Source organism: Stenella coeruleoalba, assembly GCF_951394435.1.
Source record: "Stenella coeruleoalba genome assembly, chromosome: X".
Taxonomy (NCBI): Eukaryota; Metazoa; Chordata; class Mammalia; order Artiodactyla; family Delphinidae; genus Stenella; species Stenella coeruleoalba.
In genome coordinates, this window is record NC_137152.1 from 78,094,568 (window position 1) to 78,119,314 (window position 24,747).

Sequence of the window (24,747 nt, forward strand, 5' to 3'; positions counted from 1 at the left end):
GTTATGGAAAGAGGAAATATTCTCTGTATTCTGTAATAGATTTTATATTTGTGACTTCCTTTTATTTAAATGGATAATTATGCCATGTTGCTAACTAAATCGTGTGTGAAGGTTAAGTGGATCTCAAGTTGATTTTTCCATGTTCTCAACAATCCAGCAGTAATGATATTTCGAATTTCAAGTTTTTTATTAAAATCATAACTAATGTACTGCCTATTAAGATGAGAAGTTGTAAGAACGGATTTGACTCAATTAGCTGTGAGGTACATAAACTCCTTCATCCCGTGCTCTGCTAATGCTTATTCCAGTTCTAATGGAACAAGTTTTCTGTATTAACAATTACTCTCCACATCAAAATTAAGTAAAATGACAAACAGTAGTGTTAGTAGTACTCTGCCTAGTATTTGATGCAACAATGCTATTGTAGGGCAGGGAAAAGTTTTCCCCGGTCCTCATAAGGTCTCTGGCTGCATCTGAAAATTAAGATTGACAAAGAGAGATTAATGGGAGGAAAGCATACACATTTATTGAATATAAGTTTTATGTGGCATGGAAGCCTTCATTAGGAAATGAAGACCCAAAGAAATGGTTAAACCTGAGTGGTTTTATGCTAGGTTTGATAAATAGTGGAAAGTCATAGAAAGATATGAATGGGCAAATAGTATGAAGTATAGTAAACTGGGGGGAACTAAGAAAGGCCTGTTCATTCAGATACTTCTTGGTGTCCTTCCTCCATCTTGGAGATAAGGTTGTTCTTTTCTTTGGGGTATAGGGAAGCTACCTCTCACGTCGGCGTTTTCTGACCTGTTTCAGGGGAGAAGAGCACTGATGTTCCTACTTCTTCCATTTTCGCAAATTCCTTCAGCTTAAAGTATTCAGTATGTCACCGTGCCATATTTTGGGGTAATGTGTTATGAACCCCATCAGCTATTGTGCCAGTTAGAGGACAAGGGTTACAATACCTACCTTCAATCAATTTATAGACAGCTAATTATAGCTACTGAAAATAGTTTAAAACTATATATAATGTATATAAATATACACTATAAAAGTATAAAATAATATAAAAGTATTAAAAATATTTCCTATTTGAATATATGCCTATGGGTGAATTATAGCTATTTCAGGTTGAATTTCAAGTCCATACTATTATTGTATTAGTAAGGAATATAATCTATAAATCTGTATATAGTCACATGAAAGCATAGATGATAAAAGCTTTAGACAATTCTGTGTAGTGTGTAAATACCAAAGTAATTGTGTGAAGACTGCTTCCCTATGTCAGATTTTCAAATAAGTTAATATAAAAATGCTCTGTGGGACTTATGATGTATGTTTTATAAATTGTTTACAGATTCATGATTGAGATCAAATGGTTTAAAATTAATAATACTTTTTAAAGGTTAACATTTTACCTCCTAGGTTTTTAAAATGCTGACCGCATTTTAGGTTATAAACCCTGCAACAGACACTTCTCTTAGAGAGAAGGTGATGTAATTTTACAATAGTTCACAGTTATCTTCAAAAACTTCTAAGCTGGAAAAATCAGAAATGCTTGTCTTTGTAGAAAAATGAATCTGAAAGTCAACTAATAAAAGGAAAATTGCTCTCAATTGCTTTTTTCCCCTTACAACTGATAACTTTATATGCATTTGATATGCCCACTTTACGGCCTTAAGCTTCTATTTCTTTTAGTATATAAATTACTATGAATTACCCCTATCTCTGAACTTCATCTTGGAAAGATCATTGTTTTCCAGGGTTCTTCTCTCTCAATATTTCAAGGACTCCCAAGGTTGTTTAAGCAGGTGGGAAGAGGTCAGTCTACATTTTGGTCCCAGAATAGTCTAATCATCTTCCACAAAATACCTTATTCTTTGATACCAATACAGCCATTGTCACCATCTCCTGTGGCACTAAAGGCCAAGAAATCTGGGCATCCAGGAGCAAATGGCCTTTTCCTGCTGCTCTCACCATTCTCTTCAATAGTTCTTCAGGGAAAGGCATCAGAAGAGCTTCTAGCATTAGTTACACGGTGTACCCATAACTGTCCTTCCTATTTCACCCTAAACATGGCCACTGGCTTCTCATTCCGTGCTCTCACAACCCAGCTAAGGGCAGGCTGCCTTGCCCAGAGAAGTCCATCACAAGAGTCTACAACATATTTTCTAAAGTCTCTCTTATAATGAAGCTTTAAATACTCCCAAATAGGAAGCAGCAGCTCAGTTCAAATCTCTACTTTCTCCCTCTTCTCTGTAGGCACAATCCCGTTATATGCACTTTACATTATAAATAGAACAGAATTCTGTAGGCAGCTATAAGGATGCCTTGTATCTCTATGACAAGAAAGTGGCTTTTGGCCTCTAGGATGAAAACTACCCATGAGCCACCAAATACCCTTTCATAAAATACATTTTCTAATAAATTATTTCTTTACCAGGCATCCCAGAAGATAACTTTAAGACTTATTTCCTTTAAAATGTATTTTCAATTTCAGGTCTCTATTATGGGAGATAAATAAAATGCCCAATTTAAAATGTCATCTACTAAAGTATCTACTAGGGCCACATCTAGGTCTAATTACACAAACAACTTAAACAGACCATCATTCTACTGATAAATATATTCTATTACATATATAGGTTTAAAATAAAATCAGTATGATTGAAGTCTACCTTTAAAAATGAATTTAAAATGTAAAGATTGATGAAAATATGAGGAGATTAAATTTTTTTCTCAAGTATTCAGAAAATCACTATTAAAATATTCTCTATCAATAAGGTTTGTTGTGAAATTGGTTTATCTTAAGATGTATAAGAAGGGTTTTAGTTTCCCAAGTACCCAAGTCAAACCCATGGTGCGTCTTCCAATGTGATGTTATAATGAGACTTTTCTCTTTCACCAAATATTTCTTGAGAAACTATAGCATAGTTGTTAAGAATATGAGTTCTGGACCCATTCTCAGTTTGTTCCCATTACTGTGACATACCAGCTGTCTGATCTTGGGTAAATTCTTACCTCAGAAAACAGTTGTGAGGATTAATTGCATTAATCCATGGGAAGCGTTCACAATGACTCCCACAGAGTAAATTAAAACAAAAATAAATAAATAAAATATTAGGTATAATGATCATTATTATTGTTGATTTTAGTTATTTTTTCACTGCTACTATGTCTGCTACGTGTTTTAGGGGCTGATGATGTTACCAAATTCAGGTTCGGCTGCTTACCACTCTAAAGTCAATGATCAAGAGGCAAGTGTCAGTAGAAAGGAAAGGTGCTTTAATCAGAAAAGCTGGCAATCTGGGGAAAAGGTGGACTCATGACCAACTCCCAAGATTCTGCTTAGCCATGACAATTTTTAAAGGGGAAAAGGAGGAAGAATCTCAGTGAATCATCAAGGCAGGAGGTTGGATTCTGCATCATTCTCCATTGTGTGCAGAGGGGCTGACTCTCTCTTCAGATGGTATCTTGCCTGTGTGATCTGCCTGCAGAATTGCTAAGGGGGCCGTTGGGGGTAGAGAGCTAGTCATTCTTTAACTACTTAATTCTTCATTCTTACTGCTTTTTTTCTAGGAAAAGAACCAACAGGTCAGGCAAGGTGTGGTGTGCATTCAGGAGAGCATAAGTTAGGAGTTAGGCTAAATTACCTAGTGATCTCATTCTTATAATTAGGTTCTTTTAAGGTTAGAGGGGAACAGAAACGGGCAAACAGGAAAGGGGCAAAAGAGCTGCTTTCAGTGAGTCAGTGGTCAACAAGACAGGGAAGGTCTATTCTCCTGGGCTATATTTTTAAGTGAGGAACCATAGGCAATGAACAGGTAAATAAATAAAAGAGATAATGTCAGATAGTGATAAGTTCTCAGAATGAAATAAAATAGGCCAGAGTAATAGTGATGGGAGTGGACATTTTAGACTGGATGGTTGGGGGAAAGCCTCTCTGGGGAGGTGGCAGTTGAGCTGAGGTTGAATGGCCTGGTGAAAAAGAAACATTCTAGGCAGAAAGAAGAGCAAGTGCAAGGGCCCTGAATTGGATATGAGAGCTTGCTAGGCACAAGGAAGAGAAAGAAGGTTAATGAGCCTCAGCATAGTGCTTAAGAGGGGGAATGGGGTGAGATTAGGTTGCAGCGGTGGGTAAAGGCCAGATCATGTAGAGCCTCATAAACGCTGAGAAGAAAATTGGATTTTATTCCAAGTGTTGTGGGAAACTGTCAGAGGGTTTGCAGGAGAGGATTTACATTTGATATACCAATAGATGCCATGAACAAAAAAAAAAGTAGAGATGACAAGCAGGCAGTTGATTATAAAAGTATCTCAGGGGAGAGACTGGAGCTACAAGTAATTTGGGAGTCATCAATATAGATGGTATTTAAAGTCATGCGAATTGCTCTGGTCAGTTAGACTATAGACAGAGGAGTCAGGACCAAGCCCTCAGGGTACTCTAACATTTTATAGAAGTTGCCAGAGAAGGAGAGGAGGTAAGAGGAAAAACATTTTAAGCATGAGGGTGTGTGTCATAGAAACTAAGAAGAGTGGCTAAATGTGTCAGATGTGGCTGAGACATCAAAAGGAGGACAGGGGGTGAATGTTGGATTTGGCAGCATGAAGGTACATTGTCATTATAAATAGTACACTTCTACCATGTGAAAAGAATGTTAGACTAGTATCATGCAGGCGTCTATCATGATGTCTACTATAGGGGAGGAAAAATAATTGTTTCTGTACCCTACTGAGTAATTGGCTGAGGACCAACCCCACCACCACCACCGCTTCCCCGTAATACGAGACAGAATAACAAGAGAAAACCAGAGAGAAGTTAATAAACTTGAATACCTCATGTGTACCTGGGAGATACTCAGAGAAAAATGAGTAACTCCCCGAAGTAGCCTAAGTCACCAGCTTAAATACCATCTTCAGCTAAAGACAAATAAAAGATGTGAGGACACCCATAATGGGGGAGAGGGTTACAGGGAAAAGCACCATACACAAGGATAAGGATTGTTCTGCAGGTTTAAATCTGCAACTTCACCAGTGATACTCCTGATACCCTTGATTCTCTGGTGTCCTCCTTCTTTTCCTGGTACAGAGAGGAAGACACCCTTACAAATGGAGATTTCCTTTATAAATGGAAATTTCCCTTTCAAATGGGTAACTTTTACTCTTTTCAGAGCTTTTCCTGTGTCTGCTGTTTTTCAATCAGCTCAAAATAATCTATGCCAAAGAAGCATATTTTGGGGTGGCACATCTGCTCACCTTCACTACATTCTAACCCTAGATCGATGAGTGCCTTTGTTTTTTTTTGGGGGGGGGATGTAATTTATTATGTTTACAGTTTTATTGATAAAATGAGTGCCTTTTATCTAGTTTCCACAGCTCTAAAAATGGAATAGTGGTATTTCTCTGCCTTTTTGACAAGGTTGTTATGAAGGATATGGAACATAGTGGAAGGAAAAGTATATCGTAAATGGTAAAGTCCTGTACAAATGCAAATTAATAAGTAGAATTATTTGTAATATTAGATTATAAACTGCTTCAGGGTCTGGATTAAGCTTTTTTTATTTTTTTATAAATTTATTTATCTATGTTTTGGCTGCAATGGGTCTTCCTTGCTGTGCATGGGCTTTCTCTAGTTGTGGTGAGCGGGGGCTACTCTTCGTTGCAGTGCATGGGCTTCTCCTTGTGGTGGCTTCTCTTGTTGCAGAGCATGGACTCTAGGTGTGCGGGCTTCAGTAGTTGTGGCATGTGGGCTCAGTAGTTGTGGCTCGCTGGCTCTAGAGCGCAGGCTCAGTAGTTGTGGTGCACGGGCTTCGTTGCTCCATGGCATGTGGGATCTTCCCAGACCAGGGCTCGAACCCATGTCCCCTGCATTGGCAGGCGGATTGTTAACTACTGCGCCACCAGGGAAGCCCTGGATTAAGCTTTAATGATCATTGTATCAAGCACAATGCTTAGCATAATACTAACCAGTATCTTGCGTTTAGTGGTTGCTCAAAAAAAGAAAATAAAAAATGTCTTAAATGAAATAAAGAGGTGGAAAGGAATGATGGTGTCCAGTTCTTTTTCACCTGCAGAATCCCAAGTAGGATTTGGTGACAGGCTTGCTGTTGTGAAAGATTTCAGTGCTGACTCATGCCCTGTATCCCTTTTACAAAGTAATCACTGTGAAGAGAAGTAAAGGACTTGGAGACTGGGCTGCTTTCCATTTGTTATTTCTAAGCGAAACCATTCCCAGAATTTTTCAGATTTTCTCACTTTGGTATACAGACAGAATTTCTGAAATCAGTTTTTCTTCTAGGAGAGCAAATTTATGAAATTGTGTATCACCACATGGGCATATTTTAGCTGGTGAAAAATTGTGTTATGATAAATGGTAAATGTCCAGTTTTTTTGCCTTTTTTTAATCTTTGGCTTTTTCTGTGTGTTGTACAGGTGTTGAGCCTTCTGAAATATACACAGTTTAGTACCTTGCTGCAAATAGAATATAAGTAAGTGACCTTTGCAAAGCGTGTATTCTTAGCAAGTCTGGCATGAGTCTGTTTTATTTAGGCAGGAGAGACTAGAAAACAAAAATCTAACTTTTATTCTGTGCTGAGAAATAAAGAGAATTGTCTTATTTCTGCAGCTCTCAAACAGGATGTTCAACACACTTAAAAATCAAACAAATAGGGACTTCCCTGGTGGCAGGTGGTTAAGAATTTGCCTTCCAATGCAGGGGACACGGGTTCGAGCCCTGGTCCAGGAAGATCCCACGTGGCAAGGAGCAACTAAGCCCATGTGCCACAACTACTGAACCTGCGCTCTAGAGCCTGCGAGCCTCACCTACTGAAGCCCATGCGCCTAGAGCCCATGCTCCACAACAAGAGAAGCCACTGCAATGAGAATCCCGCACACTGCATCAAAGAGTAGCCCCCACTAGCTGCAACTAGAAAAAGCCCACGCGCAGCAACAAAGACCCAACACAGCCAAAAATAAATTAATTAATTAATTTAAAAAATCAAACAAATATGATATTCTCAGAGGTAAAATCAGAATATCTAGGTAGCATTACATACAACCCTACTGTTTGTAAAAAGCAAGTAGAATAAGTCAGAAATGCATTAATTCTTTCAGGTCTACTGACAGCAAAATGGACTTGAGGGTTGAAAGATTTAATGTCACTCCTTAGCAAGGAAGAGGTGGTTGTGTGGCTAATGTGAATGCTAATACTTAAGTAGCATAAGAAGGAGCCTGTGAAGGGGAGCATCTCCCTTTTAAAATCCTGCTGTATCCTGTAAGTGTCAGCTGCAAAGTAATTTTCCAGAAATGGTCTGATTTCCCCACTGACTTCCATTGTGAAACTAGAGCTGTGTTCCCATGGAAAATAAATTTGTTCCCAGGTTATGATAAAACACACGAAGAATTCAGAAAATTTTATAAAATCCAGCATTTCAAGACACAGTTATCAGTACCTGATAAAATAATACTATCACAAAATGTGAATACACTGTAGTAGATCTTAAAGTAGCACACCCCAAACTGTGCTATTATTCTTTTTTTTAACAAGTCCAAGTCTAGTACCTTTACATTTAAAGACATTTTACTTCTGTGATCATTATTGATTTTTAATAGACTTAATTGTAAAAGGTAGATTTGCTTTCCTTTATATTCTTCATGGTTAGTCTACTTACCTTTTTGTGAAGCATTCTTTTTTTTGTGGCACGCAGGCCTCTCACTGTTGTGGCCTCTCCTGTTGCAGAGCACAGCCTCTGGACACGCGGGCTCAGTGGCCATGGCTCACGGGCCTAGCCGCTCCGCGGCATGTGGGATCTTCCCAGACTGGGACATGAACCCGTGTCCCCTGCATTGGCAGGCAGACTTTCAACCACTGTGCCACCAGGGAAGCCCTTTTTCTGAAGCATTCTTATCGATTAACATTCAAAAGCTTTCAGCCATAGAAGAAAGACCAGAAGGAAATGTCCCAAAAAGTTCACAACACTGAGTTGTTGGAAAGTTTAGTTTACTTACGTTTTTATATTTCTAAGTCGCCTAAAGAGATAATTTTCTATATCTGTATCTTCTATAATCAGGAATAAAGTTGATAATTTCTTTCTATAAATTTACACATAATGAGATACATTTAGTCAGACACATTTACATACCTGGTTCATTTTCTGTTTGGTAGTAGTGGTAGTTGTTATCACTTTTTTGATAAAAATTTTAAAACAGTGATGTAATTAATTTGGGGATAAATAATTTTCTGGAGTATACTGCTGAAAGTGTAGTCCTGGTGTTACCGAACCAAACTCGGGTCCTCTGGCCATGCACAGTAAAGCCAGTCTACTGGCACCAGGTTGTGGTAAAGGAAAGTGCAGCATTTATTATAGGCCCCAGACAAGGAGAGTGGGTGTGGGTAGCTTGTGCCCCAAAGCTCCAAACTCCCAGAGGGTTTCAGGGAAGAATTTTTAAAGACCAGGTGAGGGAGGGGCGTTGCAGGGTATGTGATCAGCTTGTGCACAGTTCTCTGATTGGTTGGTGGTGAGGTAACAGGGTGGTGTCACAGGGCTTAACACTGTCAATCCTCAGGCTCCAGTAGGCCTGCAGGGCTATGTGCTCAAGGTCACCAAGTAGTTAACCTCTTCCATTTGATGGGGGTTTTAGCATCTGTAAAACAACTGAGGAAATGTGCATCAGATACTGTTATCTAAGCACTTAGAAAGGAGCTAAAGGAGAAGATATGGAGGAGGGGTCTGTCATGGGAAGGCCTCATTGGGTCCTGCTGGGTTACACTGGACTGGCAGCCTCAGTATCATCTGGGAACTTGTTAGAAATTGTAATCCTCAGGCCCATTGGCTCAGACTCAGCAAACAGCATTCGGGTTTGAACAAGCCCTTTGGGCAATTAAGGTTCTAGAGCTACAGCAGAATCTCTCTCCACCTCTCTCTCCCCTCTCGGTCCTTCCCTCTCCAAAGCTCTTCCTCTCCTCCCTTCTTTTTCTCTCTCCCTCTTTTTCCCCTCCTCATGTGGTATATATGTGTATATGTATATATACACACATATAGATACATAACCTATATATAGAATTCACTGTAACCTCTCCATCTATATAGAATATGTATTAAAAAAAAGAAAATATATACTTTTTTTCCCTAAGTTTTTCATTGCTGTTTGTTTCTACCCTATCTCCCTCCTAAAAAGATATGAGGCAGTTTTCTGGTGTTTATACTTCTGTGTTTTCATTTAGCAAACATGTTTTAGCAAATATGTTCTTCATGGTTATACATTAAATAGTTCTGCCTCATTTATAGATTTTCACAGCTCACTGACCAATATAATGACTCCAGCAAGTTGTTATGGGCTGAATTGTGTCCCCCCCCCCATTCATGTGTTGAAGCCCTAACCCTCAAAACTTCCAAAATGTGACTGTATTTGGAGATAGGACATTTAGAGGGGTAATTAAGTTAAAATGAGGTCCTTAGGGTGGGCCCTAATCCAATATAACCAGTGTCCTCATAGGAAGTGGAGATTAGGACACAGACAACACGGACAGAGGGACCACCAGGTAAGGACACAGGGAGAAGGCAGCCATCTTCAAGCCAAGGAAAGAGGCCACAGAAGAAAGCAAATTTGCTGACACCTCGATATTGTATTGCTAGCCTGCAAAATTGTGAGAAAGTAAATTTCCATTATTTAAGTTACCTGATCTGTGGTATTTTGTCATGGCAACCCGAGCAAAGTAATGCAGAAGTGTTTACAGAAATAATGTTATAATTCAGTCTTAACATCTAATGATTGCCTTTGAGGTACTATTGGATCATGTTCCTTAACAGAAAGCTACAGCTTTACAAAGAGTGCCAGAGAACAGTATGAAAAACTACTCACCATGCACAACAACATGATAAAGCTCTATGAGAATCTTGGAGAATACTTTATTTTTGACTCTAAGACAGTGAGCATAGAAGAATTTTTCGGTGATCTCAGCAACTTCCAAACTTTGTTCCTGGTAAGTAATACGTCTTAAAGCCTTGCAAGGCCTGTTGCTTTTGTTTTTAAATAATTTCTTCCATAGGCATTTTATTTTGCATACCTACTGACCATATTGATTTCATGTTATAGCCCTTTAACAGGAATTGACAGATATTTTATACCTGTGACATGGATTAAAAATTGTTGGCTGGCTTAATGTATAATGGGAACCTAAATGAATTATCTTCAACTTTAGGAACACATGGGAATTTTACTGCTGAAATTTTATAGAAAATGAATGAATTGGTACTCAAATGACCCTGATTTTTTATACAGCATAATATTATAATTTGACCTAGATTAAAAATTAACATCTAAAATCATCTTTTACTCAATACATTAAAATGCTGTGACTGATGAATAAGTTTCTTTCATAGTCTAGATGAGAAACTGATTCTAAATTGGACTCTATATCAATAAATGACCTGGAATACCTAAAGTTTCTTTCAGAATGTGAGCTCTCCTTTTTCAAACTGTAACTCTTGAGGATAATGGTAAACGTTAGAATTAATCGGAGGTCGATCATCAGGGTGCCAGTTATGATGCTAGAGGGAAGCAAAAGCTTTGTTGTATAAATGCTGTGGGAATATTTCTCTGCATCCAGTGAAGGCATAGAAGAGCACAGTCTCCGATTATGATAGTAACAGAAAGATATGCACAATAGTTGATATCGAACAGGTAAAAGTCCCTTTATGTTAACGAAGGAATTCTAGCAATTATCCCCAGCAGGAAGATCAATCAACAAACTAATTCATTGTAGTTAGAGGTATGTTTCTATCCCCAAAGCAATCCTTTGCTAAATAAGACTCTCTCTCTTAATTGATGGTGTTGCTCCATGAAATCATTTGATTTTGGTGTGATTTGCACAGTCTATGAAATACAAATATACTTGTGGAAAGCACTTGCTTTCATCTACTGATTTAGGACAGACAACCGAGAGTACACCCTGGCTTTGATAATAGAAGCTAAACCAGAAACTTTCATAAATATGACCATTTGTGTTATTTTTTGCTGAGAATATTAGCTGATTTTTGTCTTAGGTCTTTGCCTCTTAATAGACACACATATTTAACTTTTTAGCTGGTCAATAAGTAGCAAAATATATTCTACTGGCAATGAGTGGCTTTTTCAAAACTTAGACATTAGGAACACACCCAGGTTATACTTACTTGGATAATTTTCAAAAAGAAAAAAAAAAATGTATGTTGAAAAGGGACGGGGACTAGAAAATACACTTCAGTTGACACGGAAAAGATAAATCCAATGATTTTCTTTTTTGGTAGCATCAATGTCTATGGGTTAATAGAGATAAATAAATATAATTAATATTGTCAATCTCTATGAAAAAGGACCTTGTTTTTAACATACATGGGATCCTAAAACACTGCCTGTCATATTATGTGCCCCCTACCTCCCCAATACATGGACATAGAGTAGAATTTGCTGTACTTCTCTCGCGTTGTAGCATTTGTTTAATTATAATTCCTGTGTGAAAGCCTATGTTTAGTCCTATTAGCCAGATGCTTAGAAGCCTTGCTAAGAACTATACTTGTATTATTTCTCAGTCATAGCTTAGTTTTAAAAAGGTAAGGATATTGTTGTTAAGAAGAACTGATTCTATGTCCTGGTGCTCTCACAAACAAGCTATGTGATTAGGTAAGTCATTTGTCTTTCTAGCTAGTTAGCTAGTTAGTTAGTTAGGAAATGGTGGGATTACACTACTGATCTCAAAGAACTTCTTTAGAGTCTATGAGTCATGGTGGGAATTTCAGAGAGTCATTTGTATTCCATACATAAACAGGATATATCTTTTTGTCTACTGGCTTCACTGTGGGTGTAGCTTGAGTACAGGGAAATTATTTGTCACAAATCATTCTCATTGTAAATAAGTTGACATTCTGAAGCCCGGTTGTGTGTGCATTTAAGTTAACTTCTTGAGAACCTGCTAAGAGTTTGGGAGCTTTCAAAACAGGTGACCAGCTCCTACACTGTGTCTTGGCCAGCCATTGCCACCTGTCCTACAGAATACTACTGCTACCACTTCTATTTACCAGTACTTTTAGTATTGGTATTTTAGTATTTTAGTATTGCTGTCATGAGAAGTAGTGTGCAACTTTTTAGCTGTTTCGTACTTGAGTTGGTCACATAACCTCTCTGGGCGTTAGTTTCCTCATTTTTAAAATATGAGTGATAATTCCTGCCATGGCTTCCTCACCACGATGTGAAAACACCTCATAACCTATGTTGTGCAGATGGAGAGTATTATTAGCCATTCTCTGCCTGTCCATTCAATTATTACTTATTGAGAACCAACTTGATTTTGGTAATGCTTTAGTCCAGAGACAAAAGGAAGAGAATGGTTTCTATCCATGAGTGGAGGGCAACGGACAAATGCAATATAGTTTGGTAAGTGCTGCCATAGGGTGCTATCGTAATACAAAAGAGGGGCTGCCTAACCCTGCCTGAGCTGGCCAGAGAAGCCTTCATAGGGAAAGTGACATTTAGACAGTCTGGAAAAATCCATAGGACTTTGACAAGCTGACTTTGACAAGTAGGTTTAAGGGTTTTACACCTGACCTATAAGCCGAAGACTCCTAAATCAACATCACCAACTTCAGTCAATCATCTGTGCTCACCATGTCCCTGTTTCATAGTGAGCTTAAAGTGATTTCACTCTCCCAGGGGAGGGAAGAACCTTGAAAGAGAGACAAAAGTTGTCATCGCCACAAGTTCCCATTTTCTTAGTGCTTTGTGTGTTTGGCCCCAGGGTTCTTGGCGCTTAAAAGCATATTGGACTATAGATGGAAGCAATAAAATACCAGTAGTGCTGGGAAGAAAATAAGAGTTCTGATTCATGTGCTACCAAAAATTACTTCCAAATGAGCTCAGAGTTTCATCTTGGGGGATCTATTTGGCATGTGTAGCATAAACAAAATACAGATACCAAAATAATCTTCCTGAAAGAGATAACCTCTAAAAGATGGGGCAAATGTAAATAAACAAAAAGGGTTGACATTATGGATTAAGACCTTTTTCAAAATAATCACATTCAAATGAATGAAAGCAAAATTCGGCAATCTCTATGAGATGCTGCTCTATAAATTATTCATTATCATTCATATTACATATTACTCAACTAATAAGGATATTGAAGATGTTCAGTTGAATGCCCTATATATTGTCATGAAGATATATGTAATTGGAAACATTTCTAAATTCAGAATTAAGATTCTCTTTCTAGTTAGCTTCTCTGAGAGCAAGAGAGTTTTAAAAACTGCTTATAATATAGGCAAGGTTAATTAATAATCCCTAAATTTAAGTTGAATATTTTGTAGAAGAAAAATTCCAGATTTACATAATATCAAAACATCTCTTTTGCTTATTCTCCTTTATGCTTCAGTCATTTAGTAGTTGACTGCACAGTCTTTTTTCTTTCAAGATATTTGGAATAGAATGTTCAAAATCAGTGAACCTTGTGTGTTTCACCACCATGCGGCATCTTGCTTAGGCATAAAAATTATTTTCAGCTGTTGGGAAAGTGTTTGAGGCAAGTATTATATACTTCAATAACTTTCATAGCTCCAAATAAATTATAGAAAATATTTCTTTTCTCTTTTAAATCTGTCAGTTTCCTGCTGCTTCTGTGTGTTTTTGTTTTGTTTTTTAAAGAACAATCTGTTACTCAGGCACTCAGTAAATATTTGTTGTGTGAGCGTCCTCATTCTATATCTTATATACTAGAAATAGAGGAACAAGGCTTTATAAGATTATTAGATCCATTGGCCTAACTTAAGAAGAAAACGTTACCATTACTGTTAATCAGGCTAGCAGATTTCCCCTCAACAAAATAAGTGTTTGCTACTGTTCATTTGATAACTAAACTTTAAGAATTTTTTTTTAAAAATCAAGACTTTAACAATTTTTCAACAGCTCTTAGATGAGCGTTAAAATGGCTAAGTGTTAGGAGGCTAAGTGATATCTATAAATCATGGCGTTTTATGCCATTGTTCAGTCTTGTTGCTTCTACCTCCTAAATATTTTTGGACTTCACTCATTTCTCTCCAAACCCACTGACGCTACTTTAGTTCTGGGCCCCTGCCATCTCTCAGCTGGACTATTAATTACAATGATGTCCTGACTGGTCTCTCTGCCTACTTCTCCTACCATTTCTAACTTCTAATCCATTCCCCACATTATAGTCAGAGTAAAAGTTAAAAAAACAAACAAACAAGATAATGTTACTTTCCTAACTTATGATTCTTTAATGACTTGTGTCCTCAGGATAAAATCTAAACTGTTGAAAATTAAGGTGGTTTACAAAATCAAAAGAACTAAGATTACTTGAAGCCCAGACCATCCTAAGGTTGGCTGAATAAGCCATAATCACTTGAACTCTCCTTCCAGACTGGGAAAAGTCAAGTATTGACAGTGGAGGCAGCAGAACAAAACAGCAGTAAGTGCCTAAGAGGACCTGAGCCTCTTACAACAGAGAGAAACTTTGGGAGCACAGTATCCAAGGCTCAGTAAATGAAGGCTCGGAGGCAAATGTGTGATTGTCATCTTGTGTTAATTGCTCCCTAGCTAGTGCAGCATGGAGAGTTATGACAACCAAGGTCGCTCTTATCTTAATTCTTAGTTAGGGATGTTCTTCCTTCTGTCTTAAGTAATTGTTCTTTTAAAATCTAACCTTATCTGAAAGCTCCTTGTAGCCATTTTGGCTTATGGAGATACTTAATTTTGAGAAGCTCTCATTTTCCTCAAGCCATCTTCCTCTTTACAAGGACTCAATCATGTCTAAATCTAAACTATAATTGGAAAGCAAGGTGAGCATCTGCATCTGCACTCAAAGGCTAAATTGATAATATAGAGAACATTTTATTCATTCATTAAAGGCAATTTGCCTTTAAAGAAATGAGGATGAATTTTTGCATAAAAAGACTGTGTATATAATTCCTGATCCAAGAACACTAAGTTATTTTGAAACATTTTTAAGCCTTCAATTCACGAAGCACTTGACATTTAAAGGAAACTTTAGTACAGTATTGTAAAAATGGTGGACTTATGTTAGAGACCAAATATGTTCTTGAGCAAAGAAGTCTTAATCAGTAACATAAACTCTATTATCTAGAATTCCGTCATCCAAAATCTCTATTAGATGCCTCAAAAGTTGATGCATACTTGCTTTGCCAATAAAATGGTAATTAATATTATGAAGATGCCCCTGAGAAACAGCAAAGACCCTGATGTGCCTCTTGAAATAATATAGTTTTATTTGTAAGCTAACTGTCTCATCACCTGTGAATTCAGATGTTTACACTAGTAACAATAATCCAGATATCCCAGATTGTCTCTTCTTTACCCCCACTGGCAGGACTCAAGCTCTCTGCAAAGTCTCCACTCCCACAAGTACATCTGGAGTCATCTCATATGGGCTCAAACATGTGTTATCTATAGTCACTGCTTGACATTTGCCCACACATATTTGAGTGCCTCCTATTCTAGGGTGATGAGAATATAGCATTAAACAAAATAGACAAAGTCCTGCCTTTCCTGTCCTCCTGCAGCTCCCGCTCCCCGCTGCTGAATGCCTTTTGCTGGCAAAGCTGCTTGAGTTGCCCTCAATGATAATGGCCACATCCGGGCCAAGGTTGCAGTCTCCTGCTGCTCCAATTTTGCCATCAATCCTTGCAGTACTTGAGTGTGGGGTTATGCTCAGTGCAGACGTAGCCACGCTTCCCGAGACCCTTCTTAAAAAGTTTATTTCTCATCTCTTCTGATCCCTTTCTCCTTGGAGGCTTAAAAGTTTTTTTTTGAAGTCCTAGAGACCTAAAGGGGATCCTAAAACCATAATCCCCTCCATTGCTCTCCTTCCTCACTTTTGTTCAGGCACCTAGGCAGGTATCTTGCTTTTCCTAGAAGCCAGGGATAAATGAAGTACCAGCATAAATCCCTTCATGCAGATAGAGCCCTAAGGGCCCACCACCTCCCCCTATTTAATCACACACATCCAGATAATTCCCTTTGAGCTCAGATGGGACCACCCTGGCTACATAGCCTTAGGTTTATTTTGAGCTATTGCAACTCTTTGAAAATAGGCAATCCATGTAAAATACATGGTAACTCTATTAAGCAGAATATTTGACCAGAATACTTCATTCCCCAGCTGTGCCGGAGAGCAGACTTTACTGTATTATACAGACATCATTTAATTCTTCTTTAGAAAACGAGGTCACCTATCAACTGTGGTATTCTGTTTGACTGTTTTTATTTTGGGCCAGAAGTAGATGCCCTATTTTTCTGAGATGATTGTTCCTTGTATAAAAAAGCTAAACATTATATCATAAGTAACTAAAGGAATATGTAATGATGGCATCCATGGTTTAAAGAAAACCCACATTCCCCAACATGAGAAAAATGCCTACTGGTATAAATGGTTTTTAAATGGGTGCACATTTTAGATTAATATTATAAAAATTTAGGATATCATAAATATTTCTAAAGATATTTCTCAAAGTTATCAAAATTGTTTATGGCAAGCTGGATATTGCCCTTTAGAAATCTAAGACAACATAATACCTAAGACTGAAAATATTGACAAAATCAGTTCAATGCCTACTTTTCTTATTAAAGTCTAGTAATAACTAGAACCAGGAAACAAAATGCAATATCTTTAGTTCTACCAATAACACCTCACATAGAATTTTTCAAGGAAGTGTTCCCCATAATAAGTTATTATTGAATTATGTTCAAACAACAGGAAGTGATGCTGAAACTCGGCCTCTGTGCACTGGTGCCGGATCGAATTTTGGAGACAGAGTTTTGGGTGAAGTAGAGAAAAATAGCTTTATTGCTTTGCCAGGCAAAGGGGGACACAGCAGGCTCATGCCCCTCAAAACTGTGTGTCCCATCCTAGAGGAGTTTGGTGAGGACTTTAACAGCAATGGTTCAAGGGCAGCGTTGCTAGTAAGTATCAGGGTATGTGCAGGGTCTGCATTCCTTGAATCTGGCCTCCCGTGGTTTCCCGATGAGCTGTGGTTCTTTTTTTTTTTTACATCTTTATTGGAGTATAATTGCTTTACAATGGTGTATTAGTTTCTGCTTTATAACAAAGTGAATCAGTTATACATATACATATATTCACATATCTCTTCACTCTTGTGTCTCCCTCCCTCCCACCCTCCCTATTCCACCCCTCTAGGTGGTCACAAAGCCCCGAGCTGATCTCCCTGTGCTATGCAGCTGCTTCCCACTACCTATCTATTTTACGTTTGGTAGTGTATATATGTCCATGCCACTCTCTCACTTTGTCACAGCTTACGCTTCCCCCTCCCCATGTCCTCAAGTCCATTCTCTAGTAGATCTGTGTCTTTATTCCTGTCTTACCCCTAGGTTCTTCATGACATTTTTTTTTCTTAAATTCCATATATATGTGTTAGCATACGGTATTTGTCTTTCTCTTTCTGACTTACTTCACTCTGTATGACAGACTCTAGGTCCATCCACCTCATTAAAAACAGCTCAATTTCGTTTCTTTTTAGGTCTGAGTAATATTCCATTGTATATATGTGCCACATCTTCTTTATCCATTCATCTGATGATGGACACTTAGGTTGTTTCCATCTCCGGGCTATTGTAAATATAGCTGCAATGAACATTTTGGTACATGAGTCTTTTTGAATTATGGTTTTCTCAGGGTATATGCCCAGTAGTGGGATTGCTGGGTCATATGGTAGTTCTATTTGTAGTTTTTTAAGGAACCTCCATACTGTTCTCCATAGTGGCTGTACCAATTCACATTACCACCAGCAGTGCAAGAGTGTTCCCTTTTTTCCATACCCTCTCCAGCATTTATTGTTTCTAGATTTATTGATCATGGCCATTCTGACTGGTGTGAGATGATATCTCATTGTAGTTTTGATTTGCATTTCTCTAATGATTAATGATGTTGAGAATGCATTCATGTGTTTGTTGGAAGTCTGTATATCTTCTTTGGAGAAATGTCTATTTAGGTCTTCTGCCATTTTTGGATTGGGTTGTTTGTTTTTTTGTTATTGAGATGCATGAGCTGCTTGTAAATTTTGGAGATTAATCCTTTGTCAGTTGCTTCATTGGCAAATATTTCCTCCCATTCTGAGGGTTGTCTTTTGCTCTTGTTTATGGTTTCCTTTGCTGTGCAAAACCTTTGAAGTTTCATTGGGTCCCATTTGTTTATATTTGTTTTTAGTTCCATTTCTCTAGGAGATGGGTCAAAAAGGATCTTGCTGTGATTTATGTCATAGAGTGTTCTGCCTATGTTTTCCTCTAAGAGTCTGATAGTTTCTGGCCCTATATTTAGGTCTTTAATCCATTTTGAGCTTATTTTTGTGGATGGTGTTAAGAAGTGTTCTAATCTCATACTTTTACATGTACCTGTCCAGTTTACCCAACACCACTTATTGAAGAGGCTGTCCTTTCTCCATTGTACATTCCTGCCTCCTTTATCAAAGATAAGGTGACCATATGTGCGTGGGTTTATCTCTGGGCTTTCTATCCTGTTCCATTGATGTATCTTTCTCTGTTTGTGCCAGTACCATACTGTCTTGATTACTGTAGCTTTGTAGTATAGTCTGAACTCAGGGAGCCTGATTCCTCCAGCTCCATTTTTCGTTCTCAAGATTGCTTTGGCTATTCAGAGTCTTTTGTGTTTCCATACAAATTGTGAAATTTTTTGTTCTAGTTCGGTGAAAAACGCCAGTGGTAGTTTGATAGGGATTGCATTGAATCTGTAGATTGCTTTGGGTAGTAGAGTCATTTCCACAATGCTGATTCTTCCAATCCAAGAACATGGTATATTTCTCCACCTATTTGTATCACCTTTAATTTCTTTCATCAGTGTCTTATAATTTTCTGCATACAGGTCTTTTGTCTCCTTTGGTAGGTTTATTCCTAGATATTTTATTCTTTTTGTTGCAGTGGTAAATGGGAATGTTTTCTTGATTTCACTTTCAGATTTTTCATCATTAGTGTATAGGAATGCCAGAGATTTCTGTGCATTAATTTTGTATCCTGCTACTTTACCAAATTCATAGATTAGCTCTAGTAGTTTTCTGGTAGCATCTTTAGGATTCTCTATGTATAGTATCATGTCATCTGCAAACAGTGACAGCTCTACTTCTTCTTTTCCGATTTGGATTCCTTTTGTTTCCTTTTCTTCTCTGATTGCTGTGGCTAAAACTTGCAAAGCTATGTTGAATAAGAGTGGTGAGAGTGGGCAACCTTGTCTTGTTCCTGATCTTAGCGGAAATGCTTTCAGTTTTTCACCATTGAGGATGATGTTGGCTGTGGGCTTGTCATATATGGCCTTTATTATGTTGTAGAAAGTTCCCTCTATGCCTACTTTCTGCAGGGTTTTTATCATAAATGGGTCTTGAATTTTGTCAAAAGCTTTCTCTGCATCTATTGAGATGATCATATGGTTTTTCTCCTTCAATTTGTTAATATGGTGTACCACATTGATTGATTTGCATATATTGAAGAATCCTTGCATTCCTGGAATAAACCCCACTTGATCATGGTGTATGATCTTTTTAATGTGCTGTTGGATTCTGTTTGCTAGTATTTTGTTGAGGATTTTTGCATCTATATTCATCAGTGATATTGGCCTGTAGGTTTCTTTCTTTGTGACATCCTTGTCTGGTTTTGGTATCAGGGTGATGGTGGCCTTGTGGAATGAGTTTGGGAGTGTTCCTCCCTCTGCTATATTTTGGAAGAGTTTGAGAAGGATAGGTGTTAGCTCTTCTCTAAATGTTTGACAGAATTGGCCTGTGAAGCCATCTGGTCCTGGGCTTTTGTTTGTTGGAAGATTTTTAATCACAGTTTCAATTTCAGTGCTTGTGATTGGTCTGTTCATATTTTCTATTTCTTCCTGGTTCCGTCTCAACATGTTGTGCATTTCTGAGAGTTTGTCCCTTTCTTCCAGGTTGTCCATTTTATTGGCATAGAGTTGCTTGTCATAATCTCTCATGATCTTTTGTATCTCTGCTGTGTCAGTTGTTACTTCTCCTTTTTCATGTCTAATTCTATTGATTTGAGTCTTCTCCCTTTTTTTCTTGATGAGTCTGGCTAATGGTTTATCAATTTTGTTTATCTTCTCAAAGAACCAGGTTTTAGTTTTATTGATCTTTGCTATTGTTTCCTTCATGTCTTTTTCATTTATTTCTGATCTGATCTTTATGCTTTCTTTCCATCTGCTAACTTTGGGGTACTTTTGTTCTTCTTTCTCCAATTGCTTTAGGTGCAAGATTAGGTTGTTTATTCACGATGTTTCCTGTTTCTTAAGGTCGGATTGTATTGCTATAAACTTCCCTCTTAGAACTGCTTTTGCTGCATCCCATAGGTTTTGGGTCATCGTGTCTCCATTGTCATTTGCTTCTAGGTATTTTTTGATTTCCTCTTTGATTTCTTCAGTGATCACTTCATTATTAAGTAGTGTATTGCTTAGCCTCCATGTGTTTGTATTTTTTACAGATCTTTTCCTGTCATTGATATCTAGTCTCATAGTATTGTGGTTGGAAAACATACTTCATACAATTTCAGTTTTCTTAAATTTACCATGGCTTGATTTGTGACCCAGGATATGATCTATCCTGGAGAATGTTCCATGAGCACTTGAGAAAAATGTGTATTCTGTTGTTTTTGGATGGAATGTCCTATAAATATCAATTAAGTCCATCTTGTTTAATGTATCATTTAAAGCTTGTGTTTCCTTATTTATTTTCATTTTGGATGATCTGTCCATTGTTGAAAGGGGGGTGTTAAAGTCCCCTACTATGAATGTGTTACTGTTGATTTCCCCTTTTATGGCTGTTAGTGTTTGCCTTATGCATTGAGGTCCTCCTATGTTGGGTGCATAAATATTTACAATTGTTATATCTTTTTCTTGGACCGATTCCTTGATCATTATGTAGTGTCCTTCTCTGTCTCATGTAATAGTCTTTATTTTAAAGTCTATTTTGTCTGATTTGATAATTGCTACTCCAGCTTTCTTTTGGTTTCCATTTGCATGGAATATCTTTTTACATCCCCTCACTTTCAGTCTGTATGTGTCTCTAGGTCTGAAGTGGGTCTCTTGTAGACAGCATATATATGGGTCTTGTTTTTGTATCCAATCAGCCAGTCTGTTTCTTTTGGTAGGAGCATTTAATCCATTTACATTTAAGGTAATTATCAATATGTATGTTCCTATTCCCATTTTCTTAATTATTCTGGGTTTGTTTTTTTTTAGGTCTTTTCCTTCTCTTGTGTTTCTTGCCTAGAGAAGATCCTTTAGCATTGGTTGTAAAGCTGGTTTCGTGGTGCTGAACTCTCTCAACTTTTGCTTGTCTGTAAAGGTTTTAATTTCTCCATCAAATCTGTGTGAGATCCTAGCTGGGTAGAGTAATCTTGCTTGTCGGTTTTTCTCCTTCATCACTTTAAATATGTCCTGCCAGTCCCTTCTGGCTTGCTGAGTTTCTGCTGAAAGATCAGGTGTTAACCTTATGGGGATTCCCTTGTGTGTTATTTGTTGTTTTTCCCTTGCTGCTTTTACTATGTTTTCCTTGTATTTAATTTTTCACAGTTTGATTAATATGTTTCTTGGTGTGTTTCTCCTTTGATTTATCCGATATGGGACTCTCTGTGCTTCCTGGACTTGAGTAACTATTTCCTTTCCCATATTAGGGAAGTTTTCAACTATAATCTCTTCAATTATTTTCTCAGTGCCTTTCTTTTTCTCTTCTTCTTCTGGAACCCCTATAACTCGAATGTTGGTGCGTTTAATGTTGTCCCAGAGGTCTCTGAGACTGTCCTCAGTTCTTTGCATTCTTTTTTCTTTATTCTGCTCTGCAGTAGCTGTTTCCACTATTTTATCTTCCAGGTCACTTATCCGCTCTTCTGCCTCAGTTATTCTGCTATTGATCCCTTCTAGAGTATTTTTAATTTCATTTATTGTGTTGTTTATCGTTGCATGTTTCCTCTTTAGTTCTTGTAGGTCCTTGTTAAATGTTTCTTGTATTTTCTCTATTCTATTTCCAAGATTTTGGATTATCCTTACTATCATTATTCTGAATTCTTTTTCAGGTAGACTGCCTATTTCCTCTTCATTTGTTAGGTCTGGTCGATTTTTATCTTGCTCCTTCATCTGCTGTGTGTTTTTCTGTCTTCTCATTTTGCTTATCTTACTGTGTTTGGGTTCTCCTTTTTACAGGCTTCCAGTTTGTAGTTCCCGTTGTTGTTGGTGTCTGTCTCAAGTGGCTAAAGTTTGTTCAGTGGGTTGTGTAGGCTTCCTGGTGGAGGGAACTAGTGCCTGTGTTCTGGTGGATGAGGCTGGATCTTGTCTTTCTGCTGGGCAGGTCCACATCTGGTGGTGTGTTTGGGGGTGTCTGTGGACTTATTATCTTTTTAGGCAGCCTCTCTGCTAATGGGTGGGGTTGTGTTCCTGTCTTGCTAGTTGTTTGGCATAGGGTTTCCAGCACTGTAACTTGCTGGTCATTGAGTGAAGCTGGGTGTTGGTGTTGAGATGGAGATCTCTGGGAGATTTTCACCGTTTGATATTATGTGGAGCTGGGAGGTCTCTTGTGGACCAGTGTCCTGAAGTTTGCTCTCCCACCTCAGAGGCACAGCACTGACTCCTGGCTGGAGCACCAAGAGCCTTTCATCCACATGGCTCAGAATAAAAGGGAGAAAAAGTAGAAGGAAGGAAGGAAGGAAGGAAAGAAAGAAAGGAAGGAAAGAAGGTAGGAAGAGGATAAAAGAAAATAAAATAAAGTAAGATAAAATAAAATAAAGTTATTAAAATAAAAAATAATTATTAAGAAAAAATATTATTTAAAAAAGAAAAAACGGATGGATAGAACCCTAGGACACATGGTGAAAGCAAAGCTATACAGACAAAATCTCACACAGAAGCATACACATACACACTAACAAAAAGAGGAAAAGGGGAAAAAATCATAAATCTTGCTCTCAACGTCCACCTCCTCAGTTTGGGATGATTCGTTGTCTATTCAGGTATTCCACAGCTGCAGGGTACTACATCAAGTTGACTGTGGAGATTTAATCCGCTGCTCCTGAGGCTGCTGGGAGATATTTCCCTTTTTTTCTGTGTTCGCACAGCTCCCGGGGCTCAACTTGGGATTTGGCCCTGCCTCTCCGTGTAGGTTGCTGGAGGGCATCTATTCTTCGCTCAGACAGCACAGGGTTAAAGGAGCAGCTGATTCTGGGGCTCTGGCTCACTCAGGCCAGGGGGAGGGAGGGACACGATGAGGGCGAGCCTGCGACGGCAGAGACTAGCAGGACATTGCACCAGCCTGAGGCGTGCCGTGCGTTCTCCCAGGGAAGTTGTCCCTGGATCCTGGGACCCTGGCAGTGGCGGGCTGCACAGGCTCCCCGGAAGGGAGGTGTGGATAGTGACCTGTGCTCGCACACAGGCTTCAGAGGTGGCTGCAGCAGCAGCCTTAGCATCTCATGCCCGTCTCTGGGGTCCGCGCTGTTAGCCGCGGTTCGCACCCATCTCTGGAACTCCTTTAAGCAGAGCTCTTAATCCCCTCTCCTCGGGCACCAGGAAACAAAGAGGGAAGAAAAAGTTTCTTGCCTCTTCAGCAGGTCCAGACATTTTCCCAGACTCCCTTCCAGCTAGCCATGGTGCACTAACCCCCTGCAGGGTGTGTTCTCCCCGCCAGTCCTCTCCCTGCGCTCAGACTGAAGCCCCAGCCTCAGCTCCCAGCCCCGCCCACCCTGGTGGTTGAGCAGACAAGCCTCTCGGGCTGGTGAGTGCCGGTCAGCACTGATCCTCTGTGCAGGAATCTCTCCGCTTTGCCCTCCGCACCCCTGTTCTTGTGCTCTCCTCCGTGGCTCCTAAGCTTCCGCACTCCGCCACCCACAGTCTCCATGCATGAAGGGGCTTCTAGTGTGTGGAAATCTTTCCTCATTCACAGCTCCCTCCCACTGGTGCTGGTCCCGTCCCTATTCTTTTGTCTCTGTTTTTTCTTTTTTCTTTTGCCCTACCCAGGTACGTGGGGAGTTTCTTGCCTTTTGGGAGGTCTGAGGTCTTCTGCCAGCGTTCAGTAGGTGTTCTGTAGGAGTTGTTCCACGTGTAGATGTATTTCTGATGTATCTGTGGGGAGGAAGGTGATCTCCACGTCTTACTCTTCTGCCATCTTCCCCCTCCTCGAGCTGTGGTTCTTGAGGTTATCAAACTATGACCTTCTCTCTGGAATGAAGAATGCTTCATCAAGTAGTTCATCTTCCATTTGTTGGGAGTTTTAGTTCTGCAGAAGAGCTCAAAGATATTGTTATGTGTATCCCTTGTGGTGGAACCAGGACCATGCCCCAAGGCTGCACTATTGTTTCTTGGCTGCCCCTCCTTTGTCTCTGCATCTCCTCCCTTTCCTGATTAGTAACTGTTTGAATCTGCCCTTTGGAACTCAGAGAAGGTCACGGAGGCTGGAGTTTATTCTCTACAAACAAGAAACAGGGGACACAGAAAGGCTTTCATGCCCAGGAATCCCACAGGGTCCTGCTCGGTTTCACTAGCAGGAAAGTTATAAGATAAGCGGGAAAATATATGAGCTCACCTTTTCCTGTGGCCCTGAGATTGGCCAAAGCTATTGATTGTTATCAAAGCCTGCCTCTTAAAACCTGAGCAGGAAGATTCCAGAGGTTAATGCTCCTGGTATCACCCTCTCAGCTTGCTTTTTTCTTCATTGTGCTTCATCCTCATTTGTGTAT

The 24,747-nt window shown here is 38.9% G+C and overlaps 1 protein-coding gene across 6 annotated transcripts in view; it reads left to right on the forward strand.

Annotated features, from left to right (window-relative positions):
* Positions 1 to 24,747, forward strand: part of DIAPH2 (diaphanous related formin 2) — an 891,299-nt gene that overhangs the window by 641,018 nt on the left and 225,534 nt on the right. For all 6 annotated transcript variants that reach the window (XM_079910016.1, XM_079910017.1, XM_079910018.1 and 3 more), the window contains one exon: positions 9,815 to 9,979. In XM_079910016.1, the coding sequence (XP_079766142.1) occupies positions 9,815 to 9,979 (165 nt within the window). The remainder of the gene's footprint in view (positions 1 to 9,814; positions 9,980 to 24,747) is intronic.